Source organism: Eutrigla gurnardus (assembly GCF_963514095.1).
Source record: "Eutrigla gurnardus genome assembly, chromosome: 9".
Lineage (NCBI taxonomy): Eukaryota > Metazoa > Chordata > Actinopteri > Perciformes > Triglidae > Eutrigla > Eutrigla gurnardus.
The window spans coordinates 4,192,607-4,212,039 of NC_139923.1; the positions used below are offsets into that span (position 1 = coordinate 4,192,607).

The 19,433-nt window shown below is 42.1% G+C and overlaps 1 protein-coding gene across 1 annotated transcript in view; it reads right to left on the reverse strand.

Moving 5' to 3' along the window:
* Positions 1-13,197, reverse strand: part of LOC311019146 (Golgi apparatus protein 1-like) — a 50,891-nt gene extending 37,694 nt beyond the window's left edge. The window contains exon 1 of the mRNA XM_084018385.1: positions 12,841-13,197. Coding sequence (XP_083874511.1) covers positions 12,841-13,173 — 333 coding nt within the window. The 5' untranslated portion in view covers positions 13,174-13,197. The remainder of the gene's footprint in view (positions 1-12,840) is intronic.
* Positions 13,198-19,433: the final 6,236 nt, after the last annotated feature.

Consider the following 19,433-nt stretch of genomic DNA (forward strand, 5'->3'; position numbering starts at 1 on the left):
GAAGACCTTCTAGATTAGAAGTTTATTTGGATCAGCTGGTCCACATCTGACATCTTTGAGCACACTCGCCTGGACGTAAACCTGTTCACTTTGTTTTTATGTTGTATCTGGGGCAAATAGGTTTTTATTGTGAATCGTGAAAAAAAAAAATAATGTTAAATGTACCGAGTACAGCTTATGAAATTATATTAATTAATGTAGTTATCCTTTATTGATGCAGGGAAACTTTATGATCATCTTATTTAGGATGATTTGATTGTTTTGATCTAAAAGATGATGCTCACTAAAATGTGTGAAGATGTGTCTAATCTGTGAGGCAAAAAAAATAAGAAAATGTTCTATTTAAGACGGCGAAGCAAATTAAGTTGACTGTGGGTCAAAAATTTCTATGAACCCTTCAACATCACAAAATAATGTGGAAAGTACCAGATGAACCTGAGGTAAATTTGCTATGTCTTGAGCCGTCTTTGAGCTGGACGGAAAATTATACTGCAAAGCATTTGCAACATAAGATGACATGGTAGCTTAATTACTAAACGTACACTACTCACAAAAAGTTAGGGATATTCGGTTTTCGATTTCAGGATGAACCTAAAATGCACTTTAACCTTTACAGGTGAACTTAATTTAACCTTCTCTAAACTTTTGAATGCACATGTCCAACTGTTCAATGTTTCAGGACTTTTTACACAACTTGCTGTTCTCTAACACGGAGCTGAACGGCAACATTCACAACAGCTGTTTGACCCTTGAATCGACCAATCAATGTCCCGGTTCAATTAGAGTTGGTATTTAAACATCGTCTTCATCATACTGTTCACATGTTGACATCATGGGACCAAGACGACACCTAACAAGTGATCAACAGCACCTCGCCATGCAAGGCTTCAAACAGGATGTTGTCAGAGGGGAGTGGCCAATGAGCTTAGAGTGTCACAGAGTGTCATCAGCAGGTACAGAGACACAGAGAGACTGGAAGAGTCCCAGAAAGGCAGAGACGTGGGGACATTGACAGTGACATGTTATGTTGTGGTTAGGGATGTCCCGATCCAGCTTTTTGCACTTCCGATCCGATACCGATATTGTAGCTTTTAGTATCGGCCGATACCGATACCGGCCGATCCAAGCATGTATTAAAGATTAAAGGTGCCAGTTGATGGAAATTATCTAAAATTAGGGTCTGGAAAAATATGTCTGGAAAATGATGAGCATCACATTAATAGCTACAGATACTGTAAAACACTACAACGACATGAGTGCATATATTGTCTTATTTTATCAAGTAAAATATAATTTATAGGTTTACTCAACAGCCTAATAGTTCATAGAAATTCAGGTAGAAATAGGTTAACTCAGAGTTCCACAGCTTATCAAAAACAATCCTCCTCCCCACAGGGAGTCCCTTGCTTTGCATTCACACTGCTCCTGCCCAAACGGGCTTTAGCCCGTACACACTTCATCACGTCCTAATACTACACACAATATGGCTTGATGCTGTTTTGAAGGAGTGCATATATTTATCGACAACACTCGATCTGCATCAGCGCATGTGCGCACGAGCGGATCTGTGCGAGCAGGCAGCGCGGAAGCCGGTCCGGTTCCGGTACCGGTCCGGTTCCGCTCACACCACGAGTCTGAAGAGTGCAACAGCTTATCAAAATACAGTGTCAACTCCGTGTTTTCAAAGTAGAAAGCGACATCGTGGTGGTTAAACGAGGCGGAGCGGCATCAGAACAACATCAAGCGCGTAAAGTACACGAAGAAGAACGTAGCGGGAGCGCGCGGCGAGGATTGTTGTGGCTGCGCGTCTTGCGGAGCAAGTCTACTGTGCTGCGCGGAGGCGCTCCTAATGTAAATGTTTATTGATTTATGAATGAATTGATAGGTGGCTTATTTTTGGCGTATTGATTTTATGGCCCCCTGTGATAGACTGGCGTCCTGTCCAGGGTGTACCCTGCCTTCGCCCAATGACAGCTGGGATCGGCTCCAGCCCCCCCGTGACCCTAAATACAGGATAAGCGGTAGAAAATGGATGGATGGATGGATTTTATGGCCTGTACAATGGTAGGGGAAACACTGGACATGCACAGACAAGTCCGTCTTGTTGTTGTTTAGTGGATGCTGGACAGGTCGCGAGGTGTGCGCTAGGTGTGCTGGAAAACGCGGACCGGATTTTGGGGAAAAAACGGAATAAAACTGGAATGGATTACCTACATCGGTGCGCTGGAAAACACGGACCGGAGTTAAAAAAAAAACTGGATCGGGAGTCCGGATCGGGATTTTCCCGTGCAGGCCGATCCGATATCGATATGCATTTTTTGCTAATATCGGCGGCCGATCCGATCCAAATATCGGATCGGGACATCCCTAGTTGTGGTATACACACCACTGCTGCTGGCTTTTGTTTCAATAAATAGTTTGAGATGAGGAAATCACCATAGCATGCTTCTATTTTCATGATATAATATCACTGTGAACTCTTTACATTTTCTATAAATTTCACCCGAAAGCCAAATATCCCTCACTTTTTGTGAGTAGTGTATATGGTAGGGCTTGCAGCTATCAAATATTTTTGTAATCGAGTAATTAACCGATTATTGCATATAGACTGTTAATTCCTTAACACATGCGGTCAATGACTATAAACAGGAATAAAGATACGAAAAAAAGAAAGGAAAAAAAGCTAAAAATACATTTTTTTCTTTTTTTTAAATCTCAACACAAACAAGAAATCAAAATACAATATCTAAATAGTTTAGAAATAAACTTAAAATGCTCATCTTTGGTGATATTATAAGCAGTGTTAAATGTTACTATCATCGTGTTTTTTTAACGATTCTGAGCGACGACACTCCGACAGTAAAGGCAGCGTTCCCAGCCTGGCTCTGGCCGTACTGCACAATGCCGGCCCGCCCGCGGCAAACCGGAGACCGAATCAAAGGACCGGTTCTCGACTGAACCTGCCTGTTCACGACCCCGGCTCGGACGGAGACGGTGAGACAGGACCAGTATCTTATGGTGCGAGGGGAGACGAGTGTAACAGGCACGGCAACTTTCTGTACGAACAAAGACTATCGACAGTTGTCTTTATTTTTGACGCTTGATTACTTTTCTTCACAAACATTCAGTGAAGAAGAGACCGGGGTCAGAGCCACACCTACTCGGCCTCTGATTGGTTCAGACCATGGTGATTCATCTCTGTATGCTGTGGGGAAAAAAACATTACTTTACACACGTAAACAGACCCGCTGACTGTTAGGAGCACCGGTGGAACAAGGAACATGTTTAGCCGGACATCCGTAATGGTTGCACTCTGGAGCCCTGGCTTCCTCAAAAACAGTCCGTGTGGAACAATGTTCCCTGCTGAGCAGCCGCATAATGCTGAAATAGGAATTTAACGAAGCTTCGAGGCAGAGTTTTTGCCTCAATCATTTTTGTAATTGAGTAACTTTTCAGCCCTAGTATTAGGTGGCTAAAAATTGCAAAACAAAATCTGATGCCTGGCGACCACTTTTAAAAGTTAATGTTGATACCCGATCAAATAAAGAGAAGCAGCAAATCTTCACATTTGTGAACCTATATCCACCTACATGTTTCCCTTTTCATTATTTTTGCTTGAAAATACTTTAAATTATTTGCAGATACAATGTTCCAGTAATCAACAGGAAATTCATGAGGCTTGCAGAAATTATTATTATTACAATATCAAGAAAGGCATCTCAACAGCCTTCAATTGAGTCTCTGCACACCGTTTGTTTTCTTTGACTCGCTGCCCATAAATGTGTGGCTTTGTTTCTATCAAACATCTAGGCATGGCAGTGTTTAGGTCAGGTGTGTGACAGATGTGTTTTCAGCAATGCTGACTTCACAGAAGAAAAAAGACTAAAAACAACTTGTGACAATGATATCTCATCAAACTGTGAAATCAAGCAGAAATCAAACAGCAAATGAAGACTCTTAAAGATGGCGTCTACGATTTTTCACTTGAGCCAAACTTTAGCCAATAGTAGCCATCCGGTCCGCATGGCTACTATTGGCTAAATGTTCCGATCCAATCCTCGCTTGCTCTCCTGCTCCTGGAGACTTGGTTTTGTCTTACGTTTCCCTTCAAGTACTAAGGAATCTCTACTTCTGTTCCATCAACAGCTTCCTGACAGGGAAATTCACTCCTTGGTATGGAAAATAAACTAAGGACCACATGAACCCACTCTCTAATCTAAAACTACTACCAGCAACTGGTACAGTGACACAATGCCAGGCATTAACACTCCTAGGGCAAGCAAACAAACAAAACTTTCAGAATCGCCCATCCCTGATAATGCTACATTGTGAACAGCAAATCCTGGTGAGCAGCACAGTCCTGTTTGGCTAAATAACGGAGCTAACAGCTAATACTAATGGAGGTTGTATTACTTACTCCTGCAGCTTAATACATCAATAATACTACTAATACATAGCGGTATGGAAATGTACCATGTTAGTGTATACATGTTAGCACCAGTGGTGGGGGAACTATTCACATCCCTTACATAAGTAACATACAATGCAGAAGCCATAATCAACATTAAGGTTTTATTCAATCCATATAGGAAAAGTGCAAAACATCCACATTGGAGTTGAAATCATTAACCAACAATCTTTGTTTATTATCGTTAATAATTGTTGTTTGATAAAACAAAGAGCCTTAGTGTTTATAATCGTTTATTAGCAGTAAACAAAAATTGTGCAAAGGCAACAAGTACCAGCCGATCACATGCAGAGCAGGGGAAGAAAATAAATCAAACAACCATAAATAACAGACCACGCAACTGACAATGGCTGTGAAAGAAAAGGTAATTTGGGATGCAGATGATAGGCCACTTAAACATTTCCAGAAACATCTCTTGCACAATTGCTAATGTGCCATTGGTTAACCTACCACGTGCTGAAGGTCGCCTACCCCTGATGTAGATAATCAAATAAATACTGGATTAGTCATGAAAATGAGAATCAAGGGAGTTTTCCTTTGTATCAATCAGCAAAAGAGTGACCTTTGCCAACACCACACTTCCTGCAAAGTGACTATTGGGCAGTCACATATCGCAATGTCAATGCTGAACAATATATCTGTATATGTGGACCTAATGTGGACACCTCTGTCCACGTACTGTTGGTCTGTTCTTTCCTGATTTTAAGGTCCAATGAAGGGGACTTTTAATGCACCAGCAGTGACATCTTAGACAATTGTGTTGTTCCACGTTTTTGGCAACAGTCTGCATTTGTCCCTTTCCTGTTTTCAACATGACACAACACCCCTGTGCACAAAGACCCATAAAGACATGTTTTTGCAGTTTGGTGTGGAAGGACTTGACTCCATCCAACACATTGTTTGTACTTCTGTCAGACAGGTAAACAGGAGATAAAAGCATTACTCCTGGGTATGAGACAAACAGTGAGGAACAAAGCTTCTACAAAGATCAACACTGCGTTGGTGGTGGCCATCATTCTTGTGCCGCTCAAAAGCAAAAAATCAAGCCAGTCTGTTTTTAAAGTGAATGTCCTGTAGCATTAATGTGCTAATTGCCAATTATCAAACTGGGTAAAACTGGGAGACAGAATCAAACACATGGAGGTTTCCCACAGCTGAGAGGCCAGAGCGAAACCTCCTGAGCCTCCTCCCTCTGGACCCTGAAGCTCTGTACCACGTACACAAAACCACAGCCATGGCAGCACTGACGCTGGGCAGGCTGGAGACACACAAAAATGCTACAGGTCTAAAAGCAGCACTAAACTCCCTTAGCCAGAGAGGAGCAGTATAAGTACCATCTGGGCAGCTCCAGGCCTTCACAGAGAAGGTGGATGGTCAAGCTACATGGTGGCTGCTTGGCAATGACCATCATGGGCATCTATAGAGAGACGAGACGTCACGCCCAAACCCTGGGTTCCTTGGCGCATGAGCTGCATTCGTGTCATACCGTGAAAACACAAAAATCAAGGCTTTTGCTAGAAAATGCAGCTGACAAAAGGGTTCTGTTAAAAACTGAGGAACAAATATATTAAATCAAGACAACGCTGTGAAACAACTATTACAACTAAAAAAGCGATTTTATATTTAAACACGTGTGCTTACGTACGTATGTATTTATGAATGTATGTATAATTTAGGAATGGACGATTTAGGGATGGATTTTTTTTACAAAGCATCCCCGCTTCACGGAACCAGACACACCATGATGGCACTGCAGACACTCGTGGCGGCTCCGTTAGACCGTGCGGTTTCTTCCACGCACCTGCCGGGTGTTCTCCCACTGATCTCCACGCAACGCCTCCACCTACCGGCTTTTGTAACGCTTGCCGTAAAGCAGGTCAAATTCGTAGTCTCATTAGAACTACAAAATCGCTACCTGACGAGGCAAAGTTACATAGCAGAGCGAATGCTGAAGTGCCGTTCACCCGGTTTTGAGGTGATGAACCACTGAAACTATTTTGGAAACATTATTTTAAGGCACTAAATACTCTTTAGTGTTGCTTTAAGACATCGGGGGTGTGACATGTAAACATACTAGCCTAAAAATATGTGTTTTGGGCTTTTATTGTGAAAGGTAAGAATGGCAGGTGTGAATCTGCTCTGCATAGAGTTTGCTGAGGTTGTAAAGAGTACAATTGGCACCTCTTATTTCGGACAATGGAGCCTTTGAGTTATTGTTCTATTATCCTCATAAATATAAGCGCAACACAACAAGTTCCACATCACATGACTGGCTGATGACAGGGCTCAACAATAAGGATTGCCCGACGTCCCGGGGCAAGTAAAACGCCAGGTCGGGCAAGTAACTATGACAACCCGCTTGCCCGTTCGGGCAAGTGGAGGACTCGAAGCAAAAAAAAAAAAAAAAAAACGATCATCATCGATAAAGTTATGATGTTGCCCCCTCCCCTTGCCCTCGTCGGATAATGCTTGTAATTAGGGCTGTAACGATACACGTATCGCAGCTGAAATCGCGACACTCAGATCAACGAACCTGTCTCGCGCCACGAGAAGGCAGAATCGCGACACAACTTCCGGTCCAGATCAGCACTATGAGCTGTAAGTAACACCACATTAACACCGCAGTGGTCGTTCGCTAATTCTCCGCCGTTGTTCGTTCACACGGAGTGAAGCACCGCTGGAGTAAAGACGAACCGCTGTGTAATTCACAGAAAGCAGCGCAAAGAGACGTCCCGGTACACGTCATGATGATGACGTGTGTGCGTTTTCAAGGGGCTTCCCTGGAGTCTCCCTGTCACTCAAAACCCGACGGAGGCTGTCTTCCGGGGTTCACTGAAGTCTCGGTCCGGAGGGCTGACCGTCGCGGAGATTTCTTTTCATCATAAACACTCGGTGAGTTAAAGTTTTTTTTGCCTGTGACAGACGCTGTTTATCGGGCAGAAATGTGAGGAGGAGTCGGTAGGACGGGCGGGAGGAAGGACGCTTCTCCACGTACAGCTGCGGTATTTGTTTCCCTGTTGCCAAAGACAGTTACAGTTACTACGTTACCTTAGTTTGGTTCTGCAACGTTGCTTTGTGGGACATTTCTCTGTAGTAAGTTGAGTGAGGGACCTGTGCAGTTAACAGACCATCAGATAGACACGCCCTCCACGCCAAATCTGCATCTTACATAAATCAAATGTTTAATTTAAAAAAATAAATAATATCGAAATTTGTATCGAACCGTGGGTCAAAAATCGTGATACAAACCGAATCGTGAGTTTGGTGTATCGTTACAGCCCTACTTGTAATGCTTGGCGTATTATTAGATTTTTTTTAAATGTGGTTTTGGCCAATCAAAATCGAGATTGCGAAACTCCAGCTACTCCGCTACATAGCTCCGCTAACGCCAACTACAATGCAGAAAGTGTTGTAGGTCGATGGCTGTCAGCAGGTCAGAGAGCACGTCGGGTGTGAGGGGATTATTTATTTATTTATTTTTGTGCCAAAGTTTGAGTGGCCAAGATTAAAATATGGGATAAAACCGCAAAAATTGTAAATAAAGATCAAATATAACAATTTACCTGAATCTTTGTCGTTATTTGATAACCACTAATAAAAAAAAACTATTTATATTTGGGGCCAGTGAAAATTGACTTCGGGCAAGTAGAATTCAGACCCACTGGCCCGACCGGGCAAGTGGAAAAAAACCTTAGCGTTGAGCCCTGCCTGATGTCTTGATTTGATAGTGTTTTTGTTGTGGAATATTTAAGTCCTGTGTGAAAGAATTCATGACAAAAGCAACAGTTTGAAAAACATACACTGATGTTTGAATTATATTGCACTGAAAAAAATGCCCCAGGTGTTTAAAGGCCTTACTTTGGTTCAAATTTTTACTCTGTAATTGCTCTGTAACATTACGTTGAATGTTGAAAAAAAAACATTACTGATTCATGCGTTTTTACACAGAGATTCCGCCATAATGACAGAAAGGAGAGCCCTCGATATACCGCAATCACACCCGTTTATAGAGCTGCACCAGGTTCTCCTTTTACAATGCATCCCAGCTTTGCAGAACCAGCGAGGCCATGGCATGCAACACAATAGCAAACGATCAGTGAATTCCAGCGTGGTACTGTGATAGGATGCTACCTGTGCAACAAGTCCAGTCGTGAAATGTCCTCCCTCCTAAATATTCCACAGTCAACTGTCAGTGGGATTATAACAAAGTGGAAGCGATTGGGAACGACAGCAACTCAGCCAAGAAGTGGTAGACCACGTAAAATGATGGAGTGGGGTCAATGGATGCTGAGGCACATAGTCACCAACTTTCTGCAGAGTTAATCACTACAGACCTCCAAACTTCATGTGGCCTTCAGATTAGCTCAAGAGAGCTTCATGGAATGGGTTTCCATGGCGATCAGCTGCATCCAAGCCATACATCAGCAAGTGCAATGCAAAGCGTTGGATGCAGTGGCAGGGGTTAAAAAAAAAAAACCTGAGCTCTGTGTATGTGTGTGTGTGTGTATGTGTGTGTGTGTGTGTGTGTATGTGTGTGTGTACGTGTGTGTATGTGTGTGGATTGGTATCCTCCTGTGGCGTGGATACATCCACATTTATATGGAAATGATTATGGTGGGCTTTTTGACACTGCAATACCAACAAAAGGTCAGTAGGTGGAAATTAGGACTCGTGGGAAACACATGTAGCATTTAGGATACTTTGATATCAAGTTTTGCTGCTAAGCTTTGTCCTTGACAAGATGACCTAGAATCATGAGGTGACATGTTATAAGAGAATGTGAAATTCAGTCAGGCAGAATAAGATTTGATTCACAACCATTCAGTTGAGGGTAAATGAAAAAGGACATCGATCCACTTTTACACAAGCACAGTGATGTATTTCTATTATTCATCCGAGTAGACAGTTTTGTCAGGGAAGTTTTGTGTGGTTGAGGGGGGAAGCTTGAACGACAAAACGTTCACACCCGTATTTTCAAGTTACACACACGGTCAGCCATTGATGCCGGTACATCAGCCGTGGTGGTTGCTCCCGGTAACCGTGTTGTGTTGGAGAGTGTGAACAGCTGCTCTATGTCTGGTTCATGACGTGGTACCACGGGTTTACTGCTAGTTGCATTTACTAGCTTTCTGAAGCACAACGTGCAGAAGCAAGCAGCTGCTTCTCTTAACTTCTTGTACCAGCAACCAACAGGCTTACTGTCTGATATTTTTCACTGTGCCGGAATACTTTAAGCCCTGCAGTGGTGTAAAGTACGCCACCACTGGACACTGGCAATCTGATGGACGCGTCTGGGTTTGTCGGTTGCCAGGAGAAATGGAAAAAGGAGATGAAATGTACCTCCATTAGCAGTGTTAAAGGGATGGTGTGTAACATTTTAAGTAATTTATTAGCTAAAATCAATATCTTCATTCATAAATAAGTCCTCATAAGTGTATTATTACCCCGCCAATAATCTGATTCATCCTCATAAGCAAAACATTTCTTATTTGAATTTACATGGATGGGTACGTCCTCAGGAGGCTTCCATGTCGTTCCACCATTTTGAAGACTATAACCGCTGTAGACGGACATGACGCCCAAATGCGATTTCGTTCAGAGCCAGTGTGAATGAAAGGAGATCACTTCAGCGAGAGGCGCTTCCGGACACGCAGGCTGCACACAGGACCGGCTCTCCGTGCACGGATCTCGGTCCTGCTGCCCCCCTGGAGCTCAGGAGGAGCGACTTACACTTTTCGTTCGGCCCGTGTTGCACCTATCCCAGGGACCGATGCGACTATCTCGCTGTTCCCCCTGGAGCTCCCGGCGAGCGACTTTTATGGAGTTTTCCATCCACCCGTGATGCATTAATTCAACGGATCCCGGGCACTTTAGTAACATTTGTTTGTTTGTTGTGTGTCTAGTTGTTAGCTGATGCTATAGGCTACGACACAAATATAGAAGGCTACCAAAAATAAACCAAAAATCACTATCTTGCTGGAGGAGTAATGACTTTTACATGCTCACACATGTTTGAAATATCAACCTCATCACCTGAAAGAATACTGGTGAAGTGGTGTTGGATGTTGTCATAGCTTCTTGGTACATAACGTAGTTACAACAAAGCAATGCGCTAGAGAGCACTATTCATCTGAATGCAAAATACAATTTCACCACTAGATGGAAGAAATTAATTTTGGTGGCTATTTTAGATTGAGTCTTTAGACAAAAATGCGTATTAGTTTAAGCCACAATTGAGTAATTTTATCCTTCATTATGTCTAGATATAGTTAAAGACAACTCAAAATGTTTTCATAGTAGTTTGTAATTCAGTGGTGGCCAGTTTGAATGCTTAACAACTCAGTTTTTAATGGCCTATCTGTAAATCAGTCTCCAGCAGCTACTGGCCATAAAACAGAGTCATTCATGAAGACGTTTACTAGAAGGGACGCCGTCTTGTGATTTTGAGTAAGCAGATAACGTGGCACAAACAAAAGGCTCGTCTTAACTGCTGTAAGCTCCTGTTGGAGTGCATAGAGATCTCTCAGTCCGCTGGAGCTTGGCTGTTGACCAGCAGCTAATGAGCTTAAAGAAATGAGTGAGCAGTCAGCTACAACCCAGTCAAAAGCCACAGTCCCAGGTTGATCTCTCAGCACACACTTTAGTGCAACAAAAAAAGTAACATAAAGCAAACTAGTGACCTGAAAACCACAGGTTGAACAACAGACAAGTCTTGGAAACATGTCTCACTGCAATTCTGCAAGTAAACTCCCACCTTTCTCAAAGAACTACCTGTGGACTTAGTTGGAACTGAATAAACAAATTCAATAGCTGCTGGGGAAACGACTCATTGTACATCATGAAGAAAGAACAGTTATCTCTCTAAGCAGAGTGTGAACTTCGTGCGCAAGCGCATGTGTGAACAAACCCTCCTCCAGGCACACACGACAACGGTCTCGCTTAAAAAGGGAACGTTTTTCAACCTTCTTGTTCCGTTTTAGGTGATATTGTTTGGAAAGAGAACCACATGCACAGGGATCCTCAAAAACGTAAAACGCTGTGCTACTGATTTATTAATGGTTAAGTTACAGCCCAACAGCAAATGTGTTGCTTTGTTCTGCAACCAAATAGTTTGTTTAATAATAAAAAAATAAAACATTAAACACTTGGATTACAAACGTAACTAACTCCTGAAATGAAAGAAAAATTGCAGAAAATAGTCAGCGTATTAAGATACAAACTGCATTTTGTTGGCGGTGGCATTTAAAGCGGAAGAAGATTTTTAGATATTTTGTTCACATCATCATCTTCTGGTTATGTGTTGCCTAAACACGTCAGGACAACATTCACTACCCCCAAAACCACAGTGACTAATAATCCTGGTGCTCCCTCGGGCTGATGTGGGAGGCCACCAACAACCTTTCCCAGGGGAAAACGAGAGTCTCTGCAGACAAAATGGATTTAACCTGTCCGTCTGAATCACTTTACTGTGAGCTAGCATAACAGTCAAACTTTAAAACCAGGTTGAACGCAAACGTCAATAACCATTTAGTTAGTTGTCCGAGAAAGCACAATCGATACGGTACACTTAAAGGGAACGGTGTATTTAAAGATAATACACAAAGTTAAAAATCGACCAGCTCGATAACAGTTATCTTAACTAACATCTCGTTGAGGCTACAATAGCTAGCAAGGCAACGTTAGCAAATAATGTTAGCTATCTTGGTTGAAAAAATATAGCAGGTTACCGAGCTGCCTATTAAATGGTATGGTGTGTTGTTGAACTGTTACGCATATATGTTGGCAAATGTGGCCAATTTTACATGTAACCGCTAGCAGCTAGCTAGTCCAGCTCCACGTCGTGTTGTAACGCCGAACTGCCCTAATAATCTGCCAGTTTACAGTGTTATAACTCATTCTTAAAACCACTGACAACAAGCTGGGTACATTTCTGAGTTATCAGGAACAACGATGTCTGCTGATAAATTCGGCTCGGTAGCGTTGCACAAAACAATATATATGTAAGTGTTCTCCAGTTGTTTTCTGTCAATCTACATTACGTTGTTCAAAATTGGTGTAGTTAGCAGACACGAATTATGAGGCGAAACGACTAAAACACGTAAATAATAAAGCTTTCGTGGCATTGTATCAAGCCGAACTAAATAGTTGATCCTTATGAGTCTGAATCTGTTTGTAATCTTGTTCAACAGTGTAATATTGAAGATGAAATTGTAGCTAATGAATAGCTGTGTATTTGACGAATATTTAGCGTGACGTTCTCTATACGAGGGATAGCGGCTGGCTAACGGTGGCAGCTAACGGTAGCTAGTTTGTTCAGCAGGCACACCCTGCTTCTTTCCCTGCACCTACGGCACCCTGTCCCGTTAACGTACCTCTTTCTTGTCCTGAAGACACTCTAGTACTGCCAGGTTGTTGTTCCATGAATGTTTGGGGCAAAGCCGGGTCAGGTCCTCCCTGCACACCCCCTCCTCAGCCAACTTCCAGCCGGTATAGCGCCTTCGAGGTAGTGAGGCCCCAGCGCCCAGGTTCCTCTCAACGGCTGCCGGTTTCACCGCAGCCGGTCCCGGACCTTCGGCGGGATTCTGTGGGTTATCAGCATTAACAGCAAGTTTAGCAATAACGTTGTTTTGTCCTTGAATTGGATGCAAAGACGACAAGATGCACATCAAAAGCAGGAGTAGAGGAACACGTATACAGTCCGCCATCTTCACAGAACCAGTCAGCCCGCTGCTGCATTCAAGTACTGTGGGACATATGGGAACTAGAAGTAAAGTTGCAGACGTTTTTTTGTTTTTTGTTTTTTTGTTTCTAGAATGGCACTGGACATCTCATGAATAATTAATGAGTACATGTGGGTTCATGTTGTGAGCACTAGTGTAATAAAATGAGTACAGTTATTACACTTTTTGCAAATAACAAAACCCTGCTATGCTATGACGTATTACTAAAACTATGTAAGATGAGAATGATGAGATGTGTTAGATTGCAATGAAACAGCTACAACATGATTTTCTAAGTGAAGATATTCATTAAGCTATCAATTGAAAAAAAATTATTAAATAAGCATGCATAATAGCAGAGAGCAGACATTTCACCAAAATGCAGCATGAATAATATATCCAATTTTTCTATGTTCACACTTCCATCCATCCATTGTCTACCGCTTATCCTGTAGTCACGGGGGGGGGGGCTGGAGCCAATCCCAGCTGTCATTGGGCGAAGGCAGGGTACATCCTGGACAGGTCGCCAGTCTATCACAGGGCAGACATGTAGAGACAGACAACCAATGAACCTATCCCCATCCTGCATGTCTTTGGACTGTGGGAGGAAGCCAGAGAGAACCCACGCTTACACGGGGAGAACATGCAAACTCCACACAGAAGGAACCCCGGGCCGACCCGGGAATCGAACCCGCGACGCTCTCACTGTGAGGCAACAGTGCTACCCACTACACCACCGTGTAGCCCATAATATATTTGTTTATATAAAAACACTTAAGACTGTATATAACTGGATGTAGTCATCGTGATGTCACCCATTGGCTTGTGGACTACAGTTTTGAAGCCTCAAGTTTAGCATTTTGGCTGTCGCCATCTTGGATTCTTTGCAACCAGGAAGTGATCATATGTGGACTACGGAGGAGCAACAGGTGGATCTGATGAACACAAGCAGCAAAGCAGCAACATTACTGGATCTGGATTAATCTGGATTCTGGTGTGAAGCATCACCTGTCCTGACGCTGGAATATGCAACAGAGAAAGTCCATCCATTATCAACCGCTTATCCTGTATTCAGGGTCGCGGGGGGCTGGAGCCGATACCAGCTGTCATTGGGCGAAGGCAGGGTACACCTGGACAGGTAACCAGTCTATCACAGGGAGACATGTAGAGACAGACAGGTAACCAATCTATCACAGGGAGACATGTAGAGACAAACAGGTAACCAGTCTATCACAGGGCCGACATGTAGAGACAGACAGGTAACCAGTCTATCACAGGGCTGACATGTAGAGACAGACAGGTAACCAGTCTATCACAGGGCCGACATGTAGAGACAGACAGGTAACCAGTCTATCACAGGGCCGACATGTAGAGACAGACAGGTAACCAGTCTATCACAGGGCTGACATGTAGAGACAGACAGGTAACCAGTCTATCACAGGGCTGACATGTAGAGACAGACAGGTAACCAGTCTATCACAGGGCTGACATGTAGAGACAGACAGGTAACCAGTCTATCACAGGGCAGACATGTAGAGACAGACAGGTAACCAGTCTATCGCATGTATGTTTACAATTAGGGCAAAGAAACCACAACATATCATTGCCGATAAAGTAAGAGCGAAAAATTAGAAACAAGTGTTAGGTCCTCGTCTGAGTACAGTAGGAGTTGTTCAGCAAGGATACCTTAAGTGTGGTAGGAAAATTATATTTTGTGGATGTCTAATTTGATACAATAAGACTTTAGTAAGCAAGAAGTGTCCTTTGTGCTGATCAGTAAGATCCCGGGGAGATGCAGTTTGCTTTCGGGTTGCAGGAAAATGGCCTTTCTTGAAATCTCCCAATCGGGGAATCAAACCCCAGTCTTCCGCGTGCGAGGCAAACGTGATAACCACTACACTACAGAAACTGACCAAACCTCCCTTTACACGCCGTGCCTGCAGTAGGGCGCCATTCCCCTATGAGCACAAACATTTCAAATGCCAGAGAGGATGTACGTTTTTAAACTGGATTTAATCACAGCTACTGTGTCGTGGATATGAGTGACGGTAAAGGTTTAATACATTTAAATGCTTCCCTGTAAACTTGTGCACAATCCCTGTAATCAGCAGAAGGGCGCCCCCTCCTGACAGACTTGCATATTTTTTCCAAAGACACTCCTGGTAGTATAGTGGACAGTATCTGAGCCTGTCACGCGGAGGCTAGCCGCGGATACCCGTAGGAGACTTTTTCTTGACCAGAGGCACTTCAAAAATGACACGGTTCGGTTCCCTCCTTAACCAAACACAACTTCCCATATTTGGTTCAGGATGGTTTGTGACAGGATGCGTGCAGAATACAAAAGGGTTACATTTATCTCTTAAAAGGTTATAAGTTAAATTAAATGATATAGAAAACAATCATGTGGAAATAATTATTGTTTGTATTTAATGATGGTAATAGTAATAATAACTCAAGAAAAACCCTTCAAATAATAATGCAAATAAGATATACATTTCCAAATATATTGCTCAAGGTTTTACTTATATTAAGGTACAAGCATATTGTACCTTAATATTTATATTTATTGTAGAGATCTGTGTACAGCTGAGCATAAAAACGTAAATGTTAAGTCACAGTGATGCTTTCAAGATAATTTATTGAGAAAACACGCAACACGCAAACAAATGAACCAAATGAACAGTAAATTAAACACACAGTAAATATACAGTACATTGTGTAGTCATTTACTATTTATATATTATTATGATAATATGCTTTTTTCATCTTGAATGACACCACTGTCACTGTAGTGCAGTAAAATTCATTCTAGTACAATAATCATATGTATTATAGTTCAAGTAATGTTATTCTTAATTAACTATATGAATAGTTTATTTTCTACTACTACTATAATAATAATAATAATAATAATAATAATAACAATAATAATAATAATAAAGATTCATATTAATTCCAATTCAATAATACCATTCATACTACTATAATATATTGGTCAGTGCTGTGTATAAGGTGTATTTGGGGTTGGTGGGTTAACAATAACTTCCTCTTCTCTGCGACCAACTGTTGGAACGCCCCCCAGGTCATCTCCTTCACCATACCCTGCTCCTGGTACAGGGACAACACTCTGGAGGGGCAGTAGTTGTACTTCCCAGACCCCCCGGGGAAGGTGGTGTGTATATGAGGGCTGTGGGGGTCCTGCTTCAGAGGCTGGGGACAGAAGTCAATGAATTTAAGAATTTGCCCAGGTTCCCACAGAGACGGCACCTGCTGTTCTTTGAAGGGTCATGGGGATACCTCATAACAGTGGAAGATGAAAACAGTATAGGAGTGATCATATATAATTCACATAAGGAGGAGAGGTCAGAGGGTGCCCTGCCACCAACATGAGATCTGCACCTTCAAGTTCAAGCTCACTGCAATATAACTAACTAATCTAATAATAAAAAAAAAATGTAGAATCAATTCATTCTGAGCTGACTGAGATCAACACAGGGGTCAAAAGAGGTATGTGGGGGGGGGGGGGGGGGGGGGGGGGGTTAATTATTCCATTAATTCATATCAGACAGGCTATTTAAACAAGATCTGTAGTTCAAAAATGGGTATTGACTCTTATTATGAGGAAATTCTTGACTCCGGTCAAAATTGACCCGTACCAAACTGTGAAGACATGGAATATGAGCAGTATGTAAGGGTTAAGACCTTTGCAGAGGAAGGCCTCCACAACCCTCGGAGGTCTTTTGAGGACTCTGCTACATCTCCATTCTTGGAGCAGGAGCTGGAGGTCATCAAGAAAAGAGGTGCAGAGTGGAGGAAGGTGGCAGAAGAGAGGGCAACGAGGACGTCAGTGGTGCAGCTGCTAACAGGTCACCTGCGCAGGTTCTGTCCCCAGCCTCTGAAGCAGGACCCCCACAGCCCTCATATACACACCACCTTCCCCGGGGGGGTCTGGGAAGTACAACTACTGCCCCTCCAGAGTGTTGTCCCTGTACCAGGAGCAGGGTATGGTGAAGGAGATGACCTGGGGGGCGTTCCAACAGTCTGGTCGCAGAGAAGAGGAAGTTATTGTTAACCCACCAACCCCAAATACACCTACACAGCACTGATCAATATATTATACTAGTATGAATGGTATTATTGAATTGGAATTAATATGAATCTTTATTATTATTATTATTATTATTATTATTATTATTATTATTATTATCAGAGAAGGGGAGAATATTTTTTTTAATTATTATTTTATCTATTTTTTTTTTTTTTAATATATACCGTAAATCCTCTAATACTGGCCTGTATTCTATTATCGGCCAGTCACATTGGTCGGGGCAAGTGTCGACAGGCAGCGTTATTTCCACCCTTCCCATTCATTGTCAGGTTCGCGTCGCGAAGATTTTGGCTGAGGCTATATTAAAGGATTTACGGTATGCCCTGCAATGCATTCGACTCACGGCGAGTGTGGAGAGACGGTGCGCCGCTGCCTCCCGCAAGCTCTCGAAAATCTTTTAAACTGAATGTTGTCGATCTAAAATAAAGACAGATTCAGCAACTGCATAGCTTATTTCTCGCTTAAAATGTTTTCAGAAACACGTTTCGGTGAACTATTGTCGTAAAATAAGAGAACGTTTCCAACGAGCCGCCAAGTCTGCCGGTCAGCCGGCGCCGCGAGAGGGGTCTGTCTGCGGCCTGCAAGAGGGAGGCGTTTCGCGTAGAGGCGTGTCGCGTAGTGACGTCACTACGCGACACGCCCCCTCCACACGGGAAAGTCACGTTGAACCACGCGAGATGTAAAATGAGACCGTCAAAACGGATAACAAAACAGGAAGTAAACCAGTTCTGCCGTAAAACTTGACTAGTCTGAATGGCCGAACATATCGTTAGCCTAATAGCATAATTGCCTAAGTCATTTTTTGGCCAAATTGAGATATCTGCCTAACCTTCCTCTCCTACCACTGCTGCATCACCTTGCCTTATTGGCTATGTCCTCAACCTATCAGAACACTTTTTAGAGTCCAAAATCACTATCTGCCCAAGTCATCTTTTTGACTTAGGCATGTTTGCCGGTATAAACAAACATGGCTGATCGCATAAGAAAGTTTAACAGAAGTGAAGCATTAGATCTTCTCTTCAATTCATTTGGTAAGCTGGTTTATTCCTTCAACTTTCTAGACAGTAAATGTACTCTCAGTCAATCAAGGAGATTAGGAACTGTGTGTTTAAACTTTTAATCACAATTCTGCAACAAGATATGATGTAGTGTAAGAGCTAGCTTATGCTAGCAAAGCTTAATTTGAAGTGTTGATTTTAAGTGTTTTGACAAGAAATACAAGAAGTATTCTTGGTAATATGGTCTTTTTCAAGTCTAAGTCTTTTTCACTTTAAGAATGTGGCTGCATTATTTGATTTAATCATCAATCATCATATTTGCATTTTCATTCTCATGATCTGCAAAATAGTGCACATAATGTGTAAAAAAAACCTAGTTGAGGTTAAAACAACTTAGTTAAGGTGAAAACAACTTAGGTAAGGTTAAAACAACTTAGGCAAGGTTAAACTTTAAAACAACTTTGTTAAGATTATACTTTAAAACACCTTAGATAAGGTTAGACTTGGTTATGTTATCATTATATACATATACTGTAAGAGAAAAAAATGCCTAAGTCATGACATATTCTGCCTAAGTCACTTTTATTTGTTATGGAGTTGATGTTGTGTCTTTTTTTTTTTTTCAAACTTGTTCACAGGTCTGGTTGAACTTGCTGTTACATTATCAATAAAAAATACCAATCTGCTTGCTAGAAATTGTGTTTTTTCTCTTTTTCCGAAAACGTTCAAATATGACTTAGGCAATTATGCTATTAGGCTAACGATATGCAGACTGTAAGTGTCAGTGTAATTTAATTAATTCATCGATTAATGTATATAATAATTGTGTTTAGCGATGGACTAAGGAAGTAAGGCTATATTTATCCATATTATTAAATATAAGTGTATAAACAGAACGAAGCCAGCCCGTTGCCGACTCAGCAAAATGTAACGTTAGCAAAGTTATTTGCCTGTTTGATAAGTGACATGCAGCGTATACATACGTTTTATTGCAAATGATCCTAAAAGGTTGAGCCAAATAGAATTGGGTGTTGTAACTTAGCCAGCAATCTGGTGTAACTAAATTATCTTTCCTATTGTAAAAGCGTGAATGGACTTGAAATTTACAGTTGATGGGCATTGGGAGCACATTTTCTACA